This window comes from Manis javanica, chromosome 3 (assembly GCF_040802235.1).
Source record: "Manis javanica isolate MJ-LG chromosome 3, MJ_LKY, whole genome shotgun sequence".
NCBI lineage: Eukaryota > Metazoa > Chordata > Mammalia > Pholidota > Manidae > Manis > Manis javanica.
Window position 1 is genome coordinate 25,833,438 of NC_133158.1, and position 21,414 is coordinate 25,854,851.

The following is a 21,414-nucleotide window of genomic DNA, read 5'->3' on the forward strand; positions in this document are numbered from 1 at the left end:
ACAGACACAAATTGGTGAGACAGACATTTACTTAGGTGCCTGGTAGTGAGTACCTGGTACATTCCAGGCACGGTGGTAGGTATTTGAATAGAGTGGTCCCGATCAGGCACAGTGTCTGCCCTTCTGGAGCTGGGGTTTGGTAGGAGAGACAGACAATCGTACAAATTTATCTTTTGTGACACCAGTCAACGTGAGAAGGGTAGAGTGAAGTACACAGGGTCATAAGAATGTGTTATTTGGGAACTTCTGTCTGAGCAGGGAAATCAGGGAAGACTTCAGGAGGTCAGGTAACAACTGGCGAGTAGCTCTAGCAGGTGATCGTGTGAATCACCTTTCTAAACTGTGAAGCGCTGTGCTGCTAACCAAGGAGATGATCTCGATGAAGTGCTCAGGACTTCAGGCTCAGGCGGTGGGCAGAACAGCAACCCACCTCGCTTTCGTGTGTGTGTCTTTGGTGAGGAGTGGTGGGTTTAGAAAGTGTGTGCTGTAGCTCTGTGGCCGCGCCACATTTCTGCTTGTTTGCAACATGATCCCCATTCAATCACAGTCGCTTGGAGCCATTAAATCTCCAGAGCCACTTGTGTCAATCAGCACTTTGGCCCTCCTGCGCTGCAATGCAAAAGCGAGGTTGACATTCCCTCTTGTTCAGGGTGGCCGCAGCCTGCTTAGTCCCAGCCTTCCACTCTTCCCTGGAGCTGTTTCTGCAAGCAAAGGATGCCCCCAACATGGAACTTTGTAAACATCGGGGGTGGGGCGTGGTCGCGGGGGAGAAAAACACAGGAATTCTTACATTTCACCTTCAGGGGGCGTTCTCATGACGTCCAACCCCGAGTGGAGGTGTCCTACTTTTTTACATTGCTGTGAACTGCTGGGTTGGGCATCTGCCAACATTCAGGCGGCCATTACATAAGAGCTGCTTTTTTCCTGGAATTTAGGCTCACTGCTGATGTGTGACCTTCAGCAGTAATTACCAATAAATGCAGTGGGGCTGTTTACTGTTAGACACTGGCGCTCTACTCAGAGTGCACAGAAGCTGCTGCAGAATCTGTAGAGGGTTTTTTTTTTAAATACTGACACGATTCTACAATGACTGAAGTTGTATACTTGACTCAAGTCCGAATACCTTTTTAAAAAATGAATTTTACTTTTGATCTCTGATTAGTGTGTTCTGTAAAATATAGTGAAACAGCATCGTTGGGACTAAATAAGTTTTCCTATTTTGCTTCTAAAAACCAGTGCTGTTAGTAAAGGGCACACTGTGTTGGCAGATGTGAAGATGCACAACTGTGTGGCTAAAATGCTAGATAACTTCTATTTCAACTCAATTTTCTGTAAAGCTTCCTGTTCTCTTCAGGCGGGTTTGCAAAAGCTCATGGAGGCCGGGACCCTGCATACACGTTTGCAAACCCAGTCTCTGTTGGCTCGTTTGTTTCCCTCCTCTGAGGCTGGGAGTGGGAGAAAGGGAACTGAAGACCGAACTGAGGGACTGGAGGTGATCGGTGCCCTCTGACTCACAGCTCTCGACTGCATTCTGCTTCTGTCGGGGATACTCCGTGGAAGGAAAGATCTTATTTCAAAGGGAAATTCTAGAAGCCCAGGCGTAGTAGGGGGATTCATGTTGGGGGCAGCAGAAAACAAGGGGTTGTTCCCTGGCTATGCTCCATGCTAGCCTGTAATGGGCACGCATGAAATGGATGTAGGTGAGCGATGCCGTGGTGCAAACACCTAGAAACTCTGTGGGCTTCTTTTTATTTCAGGTGACAAAGTATAAATCTCTTTCATTTATAGTTGAATTCTATCCCTTGATAAAATGTTAGGTACATTATGCATTAAGTGAGCATAGCATTGTCTGACATGTGCACTTCCTTCACCACTCAGGGACCATAGATATGACGACCTGATTCTTGGCCTCATTTTAGGAAGGACACTGGGATTCAGTGTCCTAAGATTCAAGTGAATTTCTATTTCAAAGTCAGTCATTGGAATTTTTTCTGTTGAGTTTGATTTTGCTGACTCTGTCTAAAAGCACTAGGAAGACTTAACTATCAAAGAGGAAATATGAAGCAGTGATAGGGTAATAGTTTCCAAGTTCAAAACCAGGTGGTTCAAATCACTGTCAATCACCTGTTGGTTCTGGTAGCTTTGCCTTGATTGGCGGGGTCAGCACCTGAATATAGTATCTAATCCTGAAACTGAGGTGAGAGAAGACAAGATTTGGACGATGCAGACATTCCCATTTTCTTAAGATATTCTCCCTTGATGTAGTCATTGAGGATTACTTTTCATGTAAAAAAAAAAAAAATGGATAATGAAAATGTGCTCAGAAAAATTCATTCACGGAACACTGTCTTTTGCTTTGGGTGTTTTATACTGTATTATGTAGCTATTATTCGAACATCTGTAGCTTATTAATATGTTTCTATTTTTCAAAATTGCAACTTACTGCCTTAAAATAACCTTATCCTCAAGGAAATAGAGCTGAAATCCTCATAGGAGGAAGTGCTAGTAAAGGCTGTCCTAGCAGGTTGTATTATTTAGGGAACTTGTCGGTTAGATATTAGGAAAGGAAGTTTACAGAAAATATACCAACATTACTTAATCCTAAAGAATATCTGTGCCAGTCTCCTTAAACTGCAGGTCAGGAGGTAAAAGCCCAGAGAGGTTCAGTGGATCCCAGAGGATCACACAGAGCCAGTGTGTGGATGATCTTAGGTCACGTGACCCCTGTCCGGTGTTCCTGCTTTTTCCATGCTATTTTGTGAACGGATAGCATTCAAAAATTGTTCTTCTGTTTAGATAGTGATTCCTAAAGCTGTAGAGCACCCTCTGTTGTCTCAAAGGCTTCATGAAATGTTCAAAGAAAAAAAGATAATTCAAATTTGATTTTTGTTTTAAAAAATCTAACTTGAAAATAGAGTGACAGCTTTGAGGCAGGAGAGTGCCAATGCAATCATAAAACACAGCAGAAGCCACTAATCACTGAGCGACTAAGAAACAGCCATGTACTACCTGTGAACCATTCTAAAAGAATTCAAGATCCTCCTTTGGACGAAGAGCTCCAGACAAGAGAATATTTTTTAAAAAAAGACACACCATGTCCATTTCCATTTTCATCATTTCCTAACTTTGGTTTTGATCAGCAAGGGTGTAGGAGGGTAGCTCCATGGGTTCGTAGAGTAAATACATGCCTATGATTCTTTTGTTATAATCATGTAGGATCAGAATAAAGGGTATGTTAGTGGGAATGTGGCAAATTCAAATAGTAGAAGATGATACTTCCCCCACTGATACCTCTTGACTGCTCTAAGGTATACGTGGGCAGTCACTTCGTTTCTCTTTTCAGTGCCCTTTTTGCACTAAGGGCAGATAGCAAAAATCCATAATTTCAGTTCTTAAGACTAAAGCCAACAGGATGTAAGGGTAGAGTCTTGGATCACAATGTTATTTATATTATCTTGAGAAGACCTATGAACGAGCTCTGTTCTTACTTTCCCTTGCCATTCCTAAGTGCTTTGTCCCACAGTGTGCCTCCCCACCTCTAACAGGAAGCTAAATACTCGAGAGGGAGATTTTCACCCTGAGGTAGTGCAGTCGGCCCCTGTCTAGAAGCTCTTCTGCCTGGGATTGAGTGAGCAGCCCCACATTTGGGCCTCGTCCTGGGTGAATTGGTTTCATCTTGGTGCTTAAGGAGATCCCCTGTAACTGGACTTTATTTTACCTGTTGAGAAATGGAAAAAAAGAAATCAGTAAGGCACATAATAACAGTCTCATATTGAGAGCATTTTTTTCCATCTGGGAGATAAGCTGCTACTATAGGGGTGGCATTGAGCTGGATTGAGACACCATCAGATTTCACAGCTTCAGGCCTCCCATGCTTTCAACACCTACTGTGGCTCACCACCCCACAGCCACACTCTGGAATCAGGATGGGTGTCTGTGTCTCCAGAATGCTGCCAAAGGAGGCCAAGGTCACTCGGTGGCAGCGAGCCTCGGCCTCATTCTGTGGGCCCAGATTGCACCCTGAACCAGCCATGCCTGCTGCGTGACTTTGGTCCACGGCAGCCCGGGTGGGGTCTGGCGCTTGCACCTGATGTCAGTTTTCAGCTCCAGTCACGTGCCCTTTGGAGGACAGATTCATGGCATTGTCTTTTCCAAGTCCCCTGGGGGAGGGAACCGCACCCGAGTCCTCTTGCTGTCACCTGCCTCTTCTCCCTCCCTGAGCCTCCCTGGGTCTGCACTGTAATTGCTCCTCTGTGGATGGCAAAACACAGATGTGGGGTGGTTCTTTTGGCATCTTTTACTTTTTTTTTTTTTAAGATTTATTTCCTTCTTGCTTAGGGCTAGACTTTGGTTTTCTTTCCTTTCTTTAACTATGTTTCCCTATCTCAGGCCAATTGTTTCTTCCAGCACAACCTCATTCAGTTCAATTTAAAACACAAAGCAGTTCCTGGGACTGATGGCCGAAGTCCCCTTCAGCGGGCAGTACAGCCAGGTCCCCTCGGCTTTCATCTTGCCCTTCTGTGTTTTGTTCTTGAGTGTTGGTCTCTGCAGTTCTTTGTGGCCCATGAGATTCAAGTGCTGTAACTAACATGCTTCGTTTTACTCCCAACTAGCTGCCGCAAGCTCCGGATGCTGAGAACTCCACAGAGGTGTGTGTTGCTCGCCTACATTTGTGGTGCCAGCAAATCTGGGTGCTTCCCAATTGTCCTGGTTGAGTGTCTGAACTGTTGTGGTGAAGTGTCTGTCTTGGTGAAAGGTGCTGGAGGGAACTGATCATTGCTGTGATTGAGGGGCTCTTGGAGAAGCATACAAAGTTCTGAGGACCTGGGGCTAAACCAGAGTGTTCCTCCAGGTGAGGGAGGGGGCTCTCTGAAGGCTTTCACACAAAACTGTCCATCTGACTCTTGAATTGTTCAGTTGAGAAGTTCTGGAATGTCAAGACCTTTCTGTTATTTTCCAGAAGAGACTTGGGGTCCTATGTAGGGATAATACAAACTTAAAGGTCTGGATATTATTAGTTTTGGTGAAAGCTGCTAATAAACTTATGGTTTCATACACACTTTCTGTTCTTCTGCTAGCTAAACTCGCTAAACGAGGGACTAGACTTAAAATAATCAAGACATCTAACTAAAGTCATAAAGAACCTTTTGGGGAAGACATATTTTGAAAGATCAAATTCACTTTCAGAAAGGGTTCTAAAAATCACAGTACTTAAAGCTGGAATGAATTGTCCTTTCTTTGAAAGTAGTGAAGATCTTGAAAAGGAAACAAATTATCAAATAGCAGAATTGTGGTGTGGATGCTTCATAATGATCAGTCTCTTAATATTCTAATCAGAGCTCTTTGTAACTAACAGCTTTGATTAGAATGCTGTGTACTGGCAGATCTGGGAATGCTGAGGCCCCATGTGTGTACCTGCTCAGAGGTGTATGCGTTCATGTTCCTGCGCATGTGCTGTCAGTAATGCATGTATGAATCGTAAAGACCTGCCCAGCTGAGTCTTGCATTTTAAACCCCTTTGAGTAAATCACAGAGAAATCACTTTTAATAATCTTTGCAAAAAAAAGAAAAACGTTGCCCCCAAAAGTCATACCTACTCGTTTTAAATGGTGCCCTCAGGTTGGGGTACAAGACAATTATTAAACATTATTCAGAGTAGCTGAGCATTTAGTGTCTGTCTGGAGAAAGACAGAAACAGGCCTGTATGCCTTTTGTGTGGCTCCTTAGTACATGTGAGCTCTTGGTGTGTTTAATCTGTGAATGATGCTGAAGACGGTAGTATTGCCCTAGTGTTGTGCTTAAAATGGAATTTCTACACGCTTAGCAGGAGCTTGAACCGAGTCCACCCCTGAGGCAACTGGAAGACCATAAAAGGGTACGTAGTCTTGGGTGTTGGGAGGAGCTAAGGACCATAACCCCTCCCTCAGCCATCCACTGTGACTTACATAGCTTCTTTTGGTCTTGATACTGTTTAAGCATTAATTGGCTCAGGACCAGTGATAGCCATTTATCTCAATGCCTGGTGATACCCATCTATTATGTCCCTGCTCAGAGCACTATGCCAGCCAGTCTCCAAAGAATGACCAGTAAGCTTTTCATACCCTCAGCTTTTTTTGAGTGGTAGCTTTCTACTTAGGTGACGTCTTAAAAAAAATTTTTTTTTCCTGTAAGCAACAGATGATCATTATGGATCATATATAATAAATGTTTTGTATAAAAGCTAACGATTTAATAGCGCCTTCTGTCCACTTTTTTACTCAGATGAGAATATGTGCCCGTGAACACACATACACATCCATTGTCATGGGGATTTTTCTAAGTGTACAACTTTTTGCACCCTGCATTTGTCATTTAATGCTATGCCTGAGCATTTTCTGTGAAAATGTTTGAAAGCTAACAGCTGCCTAGAGCTCCACAAATTAGCAAATGGTTTGTAATTTTTTTCTTTTAAGAAATGAACCAACATGTATGTCTTTGGGTAGATTTCTAGTTGGGGAATTCCTAGGCCAAAGGGTAGATACTGTAATAACATAGTGGTAGATACGTTGCTAAACCATTTTCTAGGAGTCAGTAGAAGTCATTAGCATGCTGACCAGCACTGAGTTCAAGTTACCACTTTGTGAAGATGACCAGATAGCCTGGATTTCCTATCACTTATCATAAGCCAATTGCTGTGCTAAGACTTTGGTATACCCTAACTCCTCAATTTGCATTAATGCTGCCTTGATCCAGTGGCACAGCCTTCCTCCCCATGTCACAGACTAGGAAACCAAGACTCAGAGACACGAGGTACCTTACCCAAGGTCATAGGGTTAGAAAATGAGCTGCCATTGCAAAAACTGCCTTGGAATTGTGGTCATCAGTGTCCTGGAGAATTTGTCCCCGAGATAAATGGTGTCCTGGTGCACCTGTGTTCTGCTCACATTGTCTTGACACATGAATTCTCAGGCTGTGACCAGGACGGCTCTCGAGAAGTGAGCATTCAGCCTTCCCTTCCAGCACCTTGGATCTCCTGTAGTTCATGGACCAAGGCCACCTTGCATGCCTGTATTTTCCATCCTTGCCTGTTCTTGAATCGTCCTGGGTCTTAGAAGTAGCTGGTAACAGCTCAGAGCCATCCCTCATGTCCCAGGCTCTCAAGCAACATGATAGTGAATGTTGTCTAAGCACATGAGCTTTGGCATTAGAAAAAGGGTCAGTTTCCCTTTGCCGAGCCCTAGCTGTGTGATTTGGGGCAAGTTAGTTAAGCCCCCTGTGCCTGTAAAATGGGAATGATAATCATTTCCATCTCTTAGGACTTTCTTCTGCTGTAAAATGGAAATGATAATCATTTCCATCCCTTAGGACTGGCTGAGCTGTGCGCAGCCAGCACGTAGGACAGTGGCTAGAGATGGGCCCAGGATGTTAGCTAGTGTATGGTAGTTGTCTTGCCAACTGAGACACTTCACTGAGCTGGTAGACAACAGGAGTGGGACAAGGAAGGTATTTTTAAATCGAGGCGCTACCGTAGTGCTGACTCAGGTGTGAAAGGCTCACTGCTCATGTGAGACAATGATCTCTTCTGAAGCACATGATTTTTTAACTGGCTGGAACCTGGGAAGCCAAAAGGTCATTTTTTGTGTCCCATGTGTGTAGCAATAGTAACTCCTTCGTGCCTTGCTCAATACTTAGCTATATTCCTAGCCATTGGTTTAACTGATAGGAATGAAATTCATTTGTGCCCAGTTGCAATGTAGGGGCTTTGTTTTTATTACTGGGCATCACTGATCTGCCATTTTCCCATGACACCTCATGCAAATGGAAATACCTTCCCAGTCTTAGGTAATAATGTGTGTGTGGAATTTCTTAACTGGAGACAAACATCTGATAATTCTTTGCATACTGTAGGTATATAAACTACTGGGTAAGAAAAGCAGCATTGTTTTTTAAAAGGGGGTTGTATGGCCAAATGTTAAAGCTGAAGAAGTAACATTACTTGTGAAGTCATTCTTTTATTTTCCTCTCTGCAGTCAGTTTTGTCAGCCTGGTGCACTATGAAGAGCTTAGTGCTGTTGAGTAATTTATATAAAGATGATCGGGAAAGCTTTTCTCTGCAGATTTTAATTTTTCCTATATTAAACCACTGGCTCAGAAAACCAGAATTTTCCTCAAATCTGAGTTTTCACACCAGGGATTTGCATAACTTTTAATAATGCTTATCCATTTGTCTTTCTCCTTTTACCTAAAATTGTCCATTTTTTTCTTTCAGAAAAGGAATGACTCTCATCTTGTTAAAAAAAATAAAATCCCTCAGGCTCTGTGGGGATTTTTTTCCTTGCAGTTTAACCTTTTTGTGTGTGTGTGGAGAGAAGGTGAGGGGAGTGTGTGCCCAAAACCTTATAATTAAGAGGGAAAAAAATAAAAGTTTGTAGGGTGGAATGCGTGTGTGCGTGTTTTTCCATAATTAGCACGTTTCATGATATTCTCTTGTGGGGGAAAATGTAGCATTTGATGCATCAGTTGCTATAGTAACTGCTAGGGTTTTTCTGTGGAAGAATAGACAAGTGGTAATGTGAGATCCCTTTGTAACTTTGGTTTGGTATCCAGGCTGCATAAATGTGACGTCCCTGTTCCTGGAGTCCACATGTTCCCAGATGCCTTGTCTCCCTTTCTTTACGTCCCGCTTGCTTGACTGTAAACTGACCAGGATCTTGCTAATCACCATCAAATTCACAAGGAGTGGAAAATCTAACCAGTTGCTCTGGTCCCAAGTGGAATTGTAGTGTGAAGGCTCTCATTGAGACTTCCTTAAGGAGACTTACTTCCTTTTTGGCTGGTCACAGTCACCCTGATGTCGACGTGACCATTCAGCTCTGTGATCTTCCCGATTCTTACATGGTGGCTACATTAGCTGTCTTCTGTAACAAAGCTTATAGGTCTCAACCCAGCTGTTTGTCTACCTCTCAGACAATGGTCTTGTGGTACCAAAGGAGATCTGGTTAGAGAATTAGGATGGTTTCCTGCCAACCATCCCTGTTGTGGGGACTCAAATTCTATCTTACTGAAAGAAAAAATCAAACAGGTGCATCTTGATTTTGAAGAGGAAAATCACATTTAATCTCCCTATTATATTCAACATGGAGGTAACCTTTTTCTTTCCCTCTTTCTTTCTGAGTAGGCTTTCTTGAATGTTCCTTTGAAACTAGTGTTTCTCGTATGAAGTCACTGTGCTCTCAGTGAGTGCTTTGAAAGTGTTGATGTGTTTGCTGGAGACTTGAAGACCAGCAAAGCTATACCTTTATACCAAAATGTGATCTTCTGAGCCACTGAAGAATATGGTACTGAAAGCAGTTTATTTAAAAAGTACTTGTAAATATCACAAAAAGTTTCCTCCTGGGAAGCACTCTCAGAATTTTGAATTTGCAGTTGGTCCAGGTAGGAAATGAGTTCCATTGGCTACTAGAAGCATCCTCCTTTACTCAACTACAGTGAGAGATATTTGTGGGTGGAACAGAGAGGAAAATGGAGACTTCATTGTTTGAGCTTTAACTTAAAAATCAGTACCACACCCCCACCCCCCTTATTTATCCCATCCCAGTCTGTCCCTGGAGCCTTTGGCCAGCAGCATGAATTAACGAAGAAAAGCCTGGCAATGTAGCCTTCGGACCTTACCTGATTTTGACATTGACCTAACATTTCCTGCCCTTTTCCTTTCTTCCCTGGCCTCGCTACCCATCTCAGGGTGCCCCTCACCCTCCTGTCTGCTCCTTCCCATCTTGTTTTGCAAGCACCCACTAGAAGCCTCCAGACCTATTTCTCAAAGCTTATTAACAAATCATTTTAAATCCTACTGACTCACATTACAGTCGCAGTTCTCTTCAAAAGAAGTCTTGAGTCTCTATTTTAGAGACCTGCTATATCTCAACACCTCTTCTGTCTGCTAGACTTCTCACTTGCCTCCCTGGATAATGTACTGGAGGAACTCCATGCCTGACTACTTAGTCCTGGGGAAAGAGGCTGGGGGAAATCCATATAGCCTTTGACTTTTAGAAACTTCCAGACTTGGAGGTGGTCTGGGAGTCCCTTAGCATATCTGAAAGTGGACTAGAGCTGAGAATAAATCCTGCTTTTCACGCTGCTTTGTCAATACTTTCCAATACTAGAGAACAAAATCATTATTTTTGTATGGAGTTGAGGGGAAGAGTTTTATCCCCTGTCCAGTATTGCATTGATAGCTGTATCTTTTTATGGGGGAAATGTTCAAATATATACGAAAGGAGTCAGGAGAGTTCTGAGAACCCCTCTTCATAGCTCAGCTTTGACAACTATCACTTATATCCCTACCTCTTCCCCACCTCCCATATTATTTCAAAACAAATTCCAAATGTCATTTCACCCATAATGCTTAATTTTTTATTGAAATACGTGATATCTGCCACTAATTTATTTTCTATAACATCATTTTTTTCTTTACCATTTGGCCCGTTGACTTTCTGTAAGAAGGGCTTCTTTTCAGCTTCTAATATCATTACACAATATATTACTCAGACACCTCAATATTTTCTTCGGATCTTGGGAATTAACCCTGTGTGTGGAGTTAACATTTTTATGTTGCTGTGTGGAAGGTGACCTGTGAAATTATCAATTTGTCTGAATTTTATTGGCTTACCCCTAAGGGACTTTTTTGTTTGTTTTTGTTATTGTTACTCATCCTTCAAAATTGAAGTTCTGTCTTCATCACTGTGTAAGAGATTACATCAGATAAAATTATTCTAGATTGTTTTTTTTTTAAATCTGGTTTCCTGAGAAAGTATTGAAGAAATCCACTTGAGTTTCAAAATACGTTTGTTTATTAATAATTTATTATTTTACTGAGTGAAACTGAGACAGTTACAGCTGAGTACCCCTTTGTTTTTTTAAAAATATTAGTCATTTGGTTGTTATTCATTAAATCGAGAACCTGATTTCATTGTCCTGTTTGAATTAAGGGTGAGGCCCTCAGGCAAATTTTGGTCAACCGCTACTATGGAAATGTCCGACCTTCAGGAAGAAGGGAGAGCCTTACCAGCTTCGGCAATGGACCCCTGTCACCTGGAGGACCCAGCAAGCCTGGGGGAGGAGGTAGGCCGTGTGCGGCTCAGCTGCACGTGTGCGCTGCGTGTTCCTGAGACCTGCATGTTCCTGCTTCACAGTTTGAAACTCTTAACACGTGAATTTGGGTCGCAGGTGTATTTTTGAGCAACTTGTTTTGTCTTTGGTCTACCGTCAAAGTGACGTGTGAGGTCATTTCCCTGTGATTAGATGCTGGCTAAGCCTATTGCCCCTCTTGCACATGCATCAACCCTCACGGTGATATTTGAATGACTCAGCGAACTCGATTCTATTGCGCATTTTCTTGCAGTTGTTAGGATTGATGTCTTCCCCTATAGTAATGACGTTGGCAGTGAGGATGGGGAAAGCTACTATTTACTCTACGCCTTCCAAGGGCCAAGGGCGCTCCCGGGCATTTTGTGTTCTTTATCTCATTTGCTTCTCTTGGTTACCTGTTTTGTACAGTCGGTTCTGTTGTAACCTAGGTTTAAGAGAGGAAATGGAAGCTGTTAATGACTAGTCTATACTTTGAACCTCAGTATATCTAATTCTAGTGCCCGTGCTGTGTGGCCTCCCAAACTCTATGGGAATTTTTAAAAAAACAATCCCCCTCTAGAACTGCTTAAAAATAAATCCTTAAAGGTATCCTCAAATGTTGCAAGCACAATTACAGGTAAAAGTGAACTCAACTGTGAGTGTCGGTTTGGGTTTTAAGGGGTCCAGAAGCTCAGCATGTGAATGTGTGTTGCTCAATTCCCCCTCTGTGATGGTGACCCCTGGGCACTTTCAAGCCTTGGTGGGGTGGGAGTGGTCTGTAGATAGCACAAAATACTCAGTACTTAGTAAACTTACCCTTGCAATGGTTTCCAGACACTGGAGCCAGTTCACCTATGAGAAGGGATCTTGGATTTGTCACCAGATGAAACCTTGAAGTCCCAGTTCGTGGAGCTGTATAAGCTCGATGAAGATGGAGTTCTCAGGCTGTCTCAGAAACAGGACCTTAGCTTTCCATCCAGAAGTTCCCAGGCATTCTTGAGTAGAAGCTCTTCACACAACATCAGAAAACTATGTCCCTTTACTTTCTGTAGTGGGGTCATTCCACAGCTATGTGAGGCCCTGGGGAAACATCCCTGGTGGGGGCGGGGGCTCGGAACTGTGTCAGAGACAGATTCTGCTTTAAGAAGCCGTAGGAAAGACAATATGCCACCCGCTTTCTACCTTATACTGGATATAATGGATCTAGACAGCCATGACAAGCAGCAGAAGGAGGTGGCATTTGAGTTGAGCTCTGCAGGGAAGGACTGGTAGATAATTCTCCTCTTTCTGAAATTGATCAGCCCAATTTTTCATGTACATTCAGTTATTGCCAATAATTATGCCAGGCAAGGTCTTAAATAGACATTTTGTAAACACAGCCGGAATCCGGTCTGTTAAATGGTATAGGCCCTCTCTCCTTCAGTGTATTTTCTCATCTGAAGCTCAGTGAGGGCAGGAACTTCATTTTGTTCATTCCCTGGTCCCCAACTCTGGGCTCCATGCCAAGCACTGAGTAAATGTTTGCTGAATGAATGAATGAAGTTATGGGAAACGGTGAGTTGGGGCTAGAGTGGATTTGTTATGAAGATGGCTAACGTGGTTGTAGGATTTTGCTTGCTTAGGGGTATGATAAAAAGTAAGTTTGATTGGTCTCTTGAACACAAACCAATTCTTAATAATTCTGCCCCAAGTGATTATTCATTAATATAAGGGAGCATCTTAGCTGGATTGCTCTATGTCTCTCATTGCAAATGTTACGTTTTTTTCCATCATTCCTGCCTGATTTCAAATACCATCTCTGCTCCTTATAAGCTGGGTGTCCTGGGAAAAGTGACTTGATCTCTGTGCTAATATTCAGTGCCTTTTCTGTAGGGGTGTTAAGAAGGTTAAAAGAATACTGTTAAAGTGTTTATTGCATTGTGTTGGTACATAGTAACTGTGCAGTAAATGTTAGCTACTCTGATTCTGGTTAATAAGAACGATGTTCCACCCTCCTAGGGGGAGGTTCTGGGTCCAGCTCCATGAGCAGGGGCGAGATGAGCCTGGCTGAGGTTCAGTGCCACCTCGACAAGGAGGGCGCCTCCAACCTGGTCATCGACCTCATAATGAATGCATCCAGTGACCGAGTGTTCCACGAAAGCATTCTCCTGGCTATCGCCCTTCTGGAAGGAGGCAACACCACCATTCAGGTAAGAAGACAGCTTGGCTGCTCAGGTGGCTTCCCTGCAGAGCCAGAGGAGGACCTGCCCCGGCAGCCAGATGCCCAGATGTTGCTGAGACTCATGCACGAGGGCCGCTAGTTCTTAGAGCTCAACATTCCTTTGTTGTGAAAAAGGGATTCTGTCATTATCTTGCTGTGGTCATAATTCAGATTTGGTTTCAAAACATGAGTTACATCTGAAAATAGATGAAATGCTCAGAATGTGCAAAGGAAATTGGCTCAGGATCTGGGGCCCAGTAAGTATACCATAAACGTTTGTTCACTGAATGACTGACTGAAAGACACTTAGAGGTTTTGCCAAGATTGCAGAGCATTTCTTTACAAGATGACCAGAAAGGAGCTGGGTCTATGTATATTATTTAGATTAATTTTTCCACCTGTAGACATTCCAGCTATTGCTGATGGTAAATTTCTGTGCCTTTCAATTGGAAAATTCCATAAAACCAAACCAGTTTGAACTAATGGGGAAAAGATAAGCTAGTTCAGTCAAAGATGGGTAGATGACTTTTTGTTAGCTGGGTATGGTATATATTAAAAAAAATAAAAACTAGACTTCTTGGTAGAAATTCTTAAGGAAGTAATTGTAATGTATACATGTAATTTGCATGCAGAAACCTCAGCTAAAATGGATCCTGTACATGTTTTTAATACTCCCTTTTTCTACACTTTTGCTTCTCCATTGGCTTGCTGAGTAAGGGTTTACTTAGCTGTGTGCGTTGTGTGTGTGCATGTATTTGACTTGAGATTATATTCATGGTCTTGAATTTAAATTCAGAGTTTGGATTAATGAAAACTTGGTTCATTGTGCAAATTAGGAAAAGCGTTTCTCGCCGTGGGTAGGTATGCCCTGGGCCAGGACACCTGGCTTGCCAAGTGGCGCACAGGCCAGCTTGCAGCCCCTGCTCAGTCTTCCAGCCAGGTGCCCTGTGCCTTGTACAATGTGCATAGGCAGCTGAGGTTGGTGCTGCCTTCTCGCCCTCCAATCCCTGCTTGCCCCAGCACACGCCTTTGAGGTTCAGCATTATGCACGGCACCAAGGTGAGATTTGTGGCCATGGCGGAGTCCACTGCTTGCCTGAGTCAGCACGTGGGCACCTGAGTCATGGTGTGTTGGGATTGTTGGTTGATTCTGTCATGTGGGAGTCTGACTGCAAGCATGGTCCTGCGCATCGCTGGCATGCTGTCCACCCACAGCCACATTTGGTGTCCGGATGCGTGTGCTGGAATGGAAGCTGAAACCCTCCTTGCCTTTGATTTCCGGTGACTAGATCGGTTAAACTGAACATTATTGAGCATTTTCTGTGTATACGGTGCTCCACTAGGTGCTACAGGGCGTGGGTCACTGGGTACTAAAGACAATTCACCTATGAGAATTTTCCCCAGGCATAGCCAAGTGTGAAAAACAAGGGCAATGTGGTGAGTTTTTAATAAACCAAACGTATTCAATTTGAAGGACCATCTGATCATTTTATTCTGAGATTATATCCTCATCAACTGTTTTGTTTTTTTTTTCTTAGCTCTGTTGTCTTTTGTTTAATGAAATGGTGTTGATAGTGGATGACAGTGCTGGGTTTTTTTTCCCCTCTATTGGCTACATAAGAAGTTGGAAGCCCTAGGTTATTCCCTTTCCTCCCCAATTTTTAAAAAAATTTTTTCAGAGAAACCCCAAAATCCTAGAAGTTCAGCCTCTGGGAAGTTAAAAATCTAGCAAGGATACATGGGTGCACATACATGCCTATAGGAACTAAGTCTTGAGAATAATGTGTGGTGCCCTCCACAGGGCAGGAGTGACACCGTGCACCCTCCGAGGAAGAAGCAGCATTGTGTGAGGAGTTGGTGGAAGGGGTTCTGGTGAGATGGGCTCCGAGGGACAGCTGTGGGTCTGAAAGGTGGAGCCAGAGCCATGGGAGGGCAGGCCTGGAAGGGCAAGAGCAGTGGGTGTGCTGGCAAAGCAGGGCCCGGGTCCGGGTCCTTCAGACTCAGCAGGGCTGGTGGATGGGGTGGGGAGGGGCCTGCAGATGGGTGTGGGGTTTGCACGCAGGTGCAGGGTGGCCCTCTGAGGGGCCTTGGGGCTGGTATTTGGGACTACAAATCTGGCAGGGTAGGGCAGAGAGATTGAGGAAAGCAGAGTCCAGAAGAAGGCAGTCCAGTAATTAAAAAGTTGATTAGTAATTTAGGGGAGAGCTAATGAGAGCCTAACCTGAAACCAAATCCATGATCAAACTGGTCATAACATGGGAGAGGGTGTTGCCTAGGCGGGCGCCGGGGATGGGGGCGGCCTTGCGTAGGGCTGATGATATTTAACATTTTGGCCTAGGCGGCCGCTACCTGGGTATGTACCTGTTTTGGACTCAGTCTGTACAGTTAAAATTGGTGTGCTTCACTGTACACAAGTTACACCTCAATAGAAAAAAAAAAGCAATGGGGAGAAAAAGAGACACTGAACCTAGTAGGGTCAGGGGTCAGGGCAGGACAGTGTGCATGGAGACTCTGACACACCCTGCTTGCAGCTGGTGGATGCATTGACAGTGAATAATGTTGGCTGAAATGGCACCTGATCGGATGTGGGCGATGAGAAGGTCACAGGTCCCAGTTGGGTCCTGAGGCCTTACACAGAGTCTGGACGTCTAGACGCAGGAAGGCAGTGTTCCTGCGGGAATAAGGAAGCGTGCAGAGGGCTCGTGGGGGCTGGCTGGCACCACAAAGTCTGAGGTGCTGGCAAGGTGCCGTGTTTTTCACAGTGTACCCCTGATGGTGATGGCAAGGCACACAGAAGCTGTTTTTCCTTCAAGTTCTTTATCTTGTAAAGTAATTATGAATATTAGTTTCATGTTTTCACACATTTATTACTCATATGCTCAGGCTGCAGAGGAAATAGCAAGATAGAGCTCCAGTACTGCAGTCTCAGAGAGTGGAGGTGTTTTCTCTTAGGGAGCTCGTATTCTCATGAGTGGGAGGTCCTGGATGTGGCAGCCTGGGGGGCCCCCTGCCAGGATGGGAGGGCACAGCACTGGGGGCTTGCTCTCCCCTCCTCCACTCCTTCTCTCTGCCTACCCCTGCCCTGTTCTGTGACCTCAGAGGACAGGAGAATCCTACCCACTTCTCGATAGAGACTTGTGGTTCCAGGAAGATTTATTCTAACCTAAAGTTGACTTGTGAGATTCTGCTTTAGCCCCGAGGTTCTCTTTCTGAGAGAAAATGTGGAACTCAAGTTGTGTGTGACGCCAGGTCAGGACAGGAACCCTGAAGCCCTTCAGTAGTGATTCAGAATTTCGTGTTGCTTTAGAGAAGCCGGTTCAAAGTAGTAAATGACCAGCTGGGAGGTGAGTCTGAGTTGGGTTGAGCCTGCACTTGTGGCTGTTAATGATTGCTGAGACGCTGCATCCATTAGAGCAGGGTAGGTTCCAGCTGGAACTCGCCCACTGGCACTTCCTGTTCAGCGTGACGTGTTACGTCTCAGGAAGGGAAATCGGTCTGTGGTCAGTGGGCTTGCTTCCCTGGATTCCTGTTTCCCAGTGGCAGGTGGTAGAAGGGGTAGAGGCAGGGAGTGTGCCAGCTCTAGGGTTCCAGGACTGTGTGTGGCCTGCCTAAGAAGAGGGCGGTAGAGGAGCCCTTAAATCCTCCTCCCAGGATTTGGAACATGCTTCACATGAGGGAAAAAAAATGAGAATGAGACCCACTTTCCAGTCTGGTTTTCATGGGGTCAGAGAAGTCATCTCTGAGTTTCCGTTCCTTTGTATGTCAAATGTGAGGCGTAAGTGTGGACCCCTGTGGTCTTTGTAGTTTGGGATCAGAACTTTTATACATGGTTTAGATATTTTCCCAGGAATTCTTAGAACCCAACAGTGATTGGTGGCTGGTTCCATGTTTGAGGTCTTCCCTGGCTTGTGAAAATAGTTTATAAAAATATGATGATCGGACAAATGATAGTACATCCATACAATGGAATACTACTCAGCAATAAAGAGGAATAAACTATTGATGAGTGGAACCATTTGAATGCATCTCAGGTGTTACACTGAGTGAAAGAGGCCAGTCTCAAAAGGTGGCATACCCTGTGGTTCTATGTATATGACATTCTCAAAAGGAGAACCTTATAGTGAGAACAGATCAGTGTTCACCAGGCTGGGATGAGGGAAAAACTTGATGACAAGGGATTCTTTTTGGGTAATGACACTATTGTGTGTTCTTTCATGGTAGCCCCATGAATCTGTATGTGTATGAGATGCGGTAGAACTGTATGGCAAAAAAGTCAATTTTACTGTATGGCCATTTAAAAAATTAACAGAAGTAAACACTATAATGATGATGATAATAATCAGCATTTGTTAAGTGCTTAGTGTGGGCCAGGAACGGTGCTTCACTGCTGCTGTGTATCACCTCATTTAATCCCCACACGCTCACTATGACAGGTGCTATAATGAACCCTTTTTATAGATGAGAAAACAAAGCTACCAAAGAGTTAAGGAACTCGGCCCAAATCATAGATGAGCAGTAGGTAGCAGAGCCAAGATTTGAACCAAGGCAGCTTGTTCCCCGAATCCTCCTTGCCTGTAATGGCTTCATTCCTCAGGATGATGGTAAAGATCTGAGGAAGAATTGGCAGGTGCTGCAGAAAGAACCATGACCTGCTCCTTCTTACAGGGTAACACCTTGTCATCCTCAAACACAGAGGCATAAGTGGGCCCAGGGCGGGTTCCTGGCAGTGGAGCTCAGTAGGGAAGACAAAGGGGCCTAGTATCCTGTTACCATTGGCACGCTCATGCACTTGGTCATTTGCTGAAAGGATGAGGTCCCTTCACTCAGACTCTCTCCTTTGAGTGTGCTGGGCATGCGTGAGGAGGCTCAAGGAGAGTTTGACATACTCAGGGCTACAGAGCTACATCAAATAGCATGTGCTTCTCCCCCGCAACCTCATGTCCCCCTGTTTTAGTTATCTATCACTTAGTAAGTAACCATCTCAAAATTTAGTGGCCTCAGGCAATGGCCATTCTGATCTCTGTCCTGAGCATCTGGGCTTGGGCCCAGAGGAGTGTATCTTTTGTACTGTGTGATCTTGGCAGGGCCATGATTGGGCTGAAACAGCCAAAATGGTCATGTGTATGCCTGTGGCACTTGGCGCCGGCTCCCAGCTGGGGCTGTCACCCGGAGTGCCGCGGTTCTCCTCCATGTGGCCTCTCCATGTGCCCTTGGACGACTTAGAGTGCGGTGGCTGGGTTCTAAGAAGTAGTGTTTCAAGACACAGGAAGTGGAAGTTGCCAATCCTTGTAAGGGTTGGGCTTGGAATTTCTGGCATATCACTTCTGCCACATTCTATTCATCACAGCCAGTTGTGAGGCTAGCCCAGTTTCAGTGGGAAGAAAAGCCCAGGGTGCATATACACACAGAATAGTGAGCATTGTGTGGGGGTGGGCACCCCACCTCATTACAATGGATTGAACACCTTCTGTGGTCATTCAAGGCCCTGCGTTGGGTGCTACAGCTTCAGGAAAAGGTGATGCCATTGTCTCTGCAGTGGAGAAGCTTGGTTTTCCCTGGAAGTTCAAGCCCATCTATGCAGAAGTGTTGACTCATGTCCTTCCCCTTTTGGGTGGTGTGTGAAAAATCAGTCCTCCTCTGAGGATAAGGTTCCTAGGGACCAGAGCTCTTCAGAAGTTCTGAATTTCATTGCTCAGACCTGGAAGAATTCAATCTGTGGGAATCCAAAAACGAGGACATACCGTGCTTGCTAGAAACCCTCACAGCGAGTTTGTTCCCTTGCTCTGAAACCTCATTATCTGTCATATCATCCCCTACAGCCCTGAAATGCCTAGAAGCCAAATTTAGGATAGTTCCCAGCCTGGTATAATGGACTGCTAAGGACAGTGTCCCCAAGTCTTCCAGCATCTTCTGTCCCTGCCCTGGCTTCTGTGAGATCAGGTATTACCGCCCGTACTACCAGGGTGCCGTCAGAGCGGCCTGGACCGCATGGTGAGCTCGCTGCTCATAGGAACAAGGAGATGGTATCCCCGGCAGGAGCGGGTGACACGTTGTCAAGCCATGGGATCGAGCTCCCCTTGGAGTCCCTCCTGCTTTCTTGCTCCTCACTCGGTGCCACCCCCTTCCTGCCAGCCCCCAGAAGAAAATCTTTTCTCTCTGCTTGATGTTTTGTAGCAAGTGGGAAACTATAAAATAAGCATTTGCTTGTGAATTAATTTTTGGCACACCCAGAGCTCAGCAGGCCTCGTGGCACTTGCATATCCGTCCTTCCAGTCCTTGCCAATTGCTGTGTTCCTTCCTCCAGAGCCGTTCCCACCAGCGCCCAGGAGGAAGTTCCCTCCGCTTCCTTCATCCTGCAAGGAGGGCAGAGGCTGTTGTCACCTGGGAAGAGCAGAGGACAGGATTTGAGCAAGTGTTGTGTGGTGGTTTTTCACAGCAGATTACAGGCGTCGAGGGCTGTGTGTGCCGACACGGCCATAGAGAACCACATAGCACATTCAGGGGACAGAGCAAACCAAAAAGAAATGTTTAGACTAATGCCTTCCGGTTGCAGAAGCACAGTGAATTTATGTATCAAGTGGCTGCCCACGGCTATTTCTATGCCAAGTCTAGCCTACAGACACACCCAGAAAAGGTTTTCTTTCTTGCACGTACGCAGCTCGAGTTGGAAAATGTGAGACGTGCTCCCTCAGGAAACTGGCTTGCAAATTCAGCTGAGAGAGAGAGAGATCGCTAGTCCACAGGGCCTTTCCCTCACCACACACTTATTTTTTGAAGCCGGCTTAAGACACTGGCCCCAGAGCCAACATGAGATATGAAATCTCCCCCCCACCTTTCAGAAGTCACCAGAAGAACGCGCTCGGGGAAGGGCGTGCTGGGGAGGCTGCCTCTGACTCCTGCCCGCGGAGGGATGAGAACAGAAGGGGCCTTCTGGTTTGGCCATTGCTGGAAATAGAAGTCCAGTCTGGGGGAAAGATGAGCCTCAGTCTGACAGGGCAGTCACCCCGAGGAGGAGGGAAAGCCTGGTGTGTGAGCCACTTGCGTAAGCGGGTGTTGTTTTTGGCAGGGAAGTCAGAAATGAGTCAGTCCTGAGTGGTATTTTCTGACCTCAGGTTTCATCCATGTGGGAACCCAGAGTAGCCAGCAGTGGAGTCAGAAGACCACTTTCTCCCAGGCGTCGGGGGGTGGGGTGGGAGCCCTTGGCAAAACCAGAGGGCCGCAGGTGGCCTGTCCCCAGCAGGCTCCCCTGGACACTCTGCCCTTCAGCTGGAGCCATGAGGGGTCTGGACAGTGAGGCTGCCCCAGCCTGGCTCTGGGGATAGAGGGGACATCGCAGGTGCTGCGGACTGGCCTCCTGTGCGAGTGGGTGCCTGGGGTCGGGGACGTGCCGGGGACAGCTGGGAAGGGAGACCTGTGGCATGGGAAGGAGCTTGGCCTCCAGGGTGGAAGCACCTGCCCTGGAAATCCCAGCTCTGCCCTCTGCCAGCAGAGTGACCTTGGACTTTCTTAGGGTGTTTTGAAACTCTGCTTTCTCATCTGTAAAATGGGAATGAGAAAAACCAAGCCCCATCTTTGTGGTATTGCCGAGAGGCCTAAGCAGAGTATTGCGGGGCCCGGTAGACAGAGTGGACGTGTGAGCCACTGCCGTGGGGGCTGATTCTGTGGAGGGACGGCGGCCCTGCTTGGGCCCTGCCATGCCCACCTCAGGACGCGGGGCAAAGCCCTTGGTCTCCCACAGCCCGACTGCCCACAGGAGAGCAGGGTGTGAGCTCGCCACCTCACAGGGCTCCCAGGACGGTTGGACAAGACAGTTCACAGAAAGTGCCTCCCACGGCATTGTGGCCATAGAAAGATCTCAAAATGCACTGGCCACTATTTTTTTTTAATAACATTTTTACTTAAAAATAGGCTTTATTCAATTAAATTTGTTTTTTATCGAAAGCTGACTTCTGATATTTTGCCTCTGTGTAGAGGTCTGTGATCCGGTGGGCTGGGGGGTGCTCCGTTCCACGTTGTTTCACACTGAGTTCCCCCCAGTCCCTCTAACTGTGTATATGAGACAATGTTAGAGGTCCAGATGTTCAGAACACTTCATGCCTTGGGTCTAGG

The 21,414-nt window shown here is 45.5% G+C and overlaps 1 protein-coding gene across 1 annotated transcript in view; it reads left to right on the forward strand.

Annotated features, from left to right (window-relative positions):
• ITPR1 (inositol 1,4,5-trisphosphate receptor type 1) overlaps positions 1-21,414 on the forward strand; it is a 296,128-nt gene that overhangs the window by 184,449 nt on the left and 90,265 nt on the right. The window contains exons 41-44 of the mRNA XM_073230964.1: positions 4,614-4,649; positions 5,825-5,875; positions 10,968-11,100; positions 13,105-13,295. Coding sequence (XP_073087065.1) covers positions 4,614-4,649; positions 5,825-5,875; positions 10,968-11,100; positions 13,105-13,295 — 411 coding nt within the window. The remainder of the gene's footprint in view (positions 1-4,613; positions 4,650-5,824; positions 5,876-10,967; positions 11,101-13,104; positions 13,296-21,414) is intronic.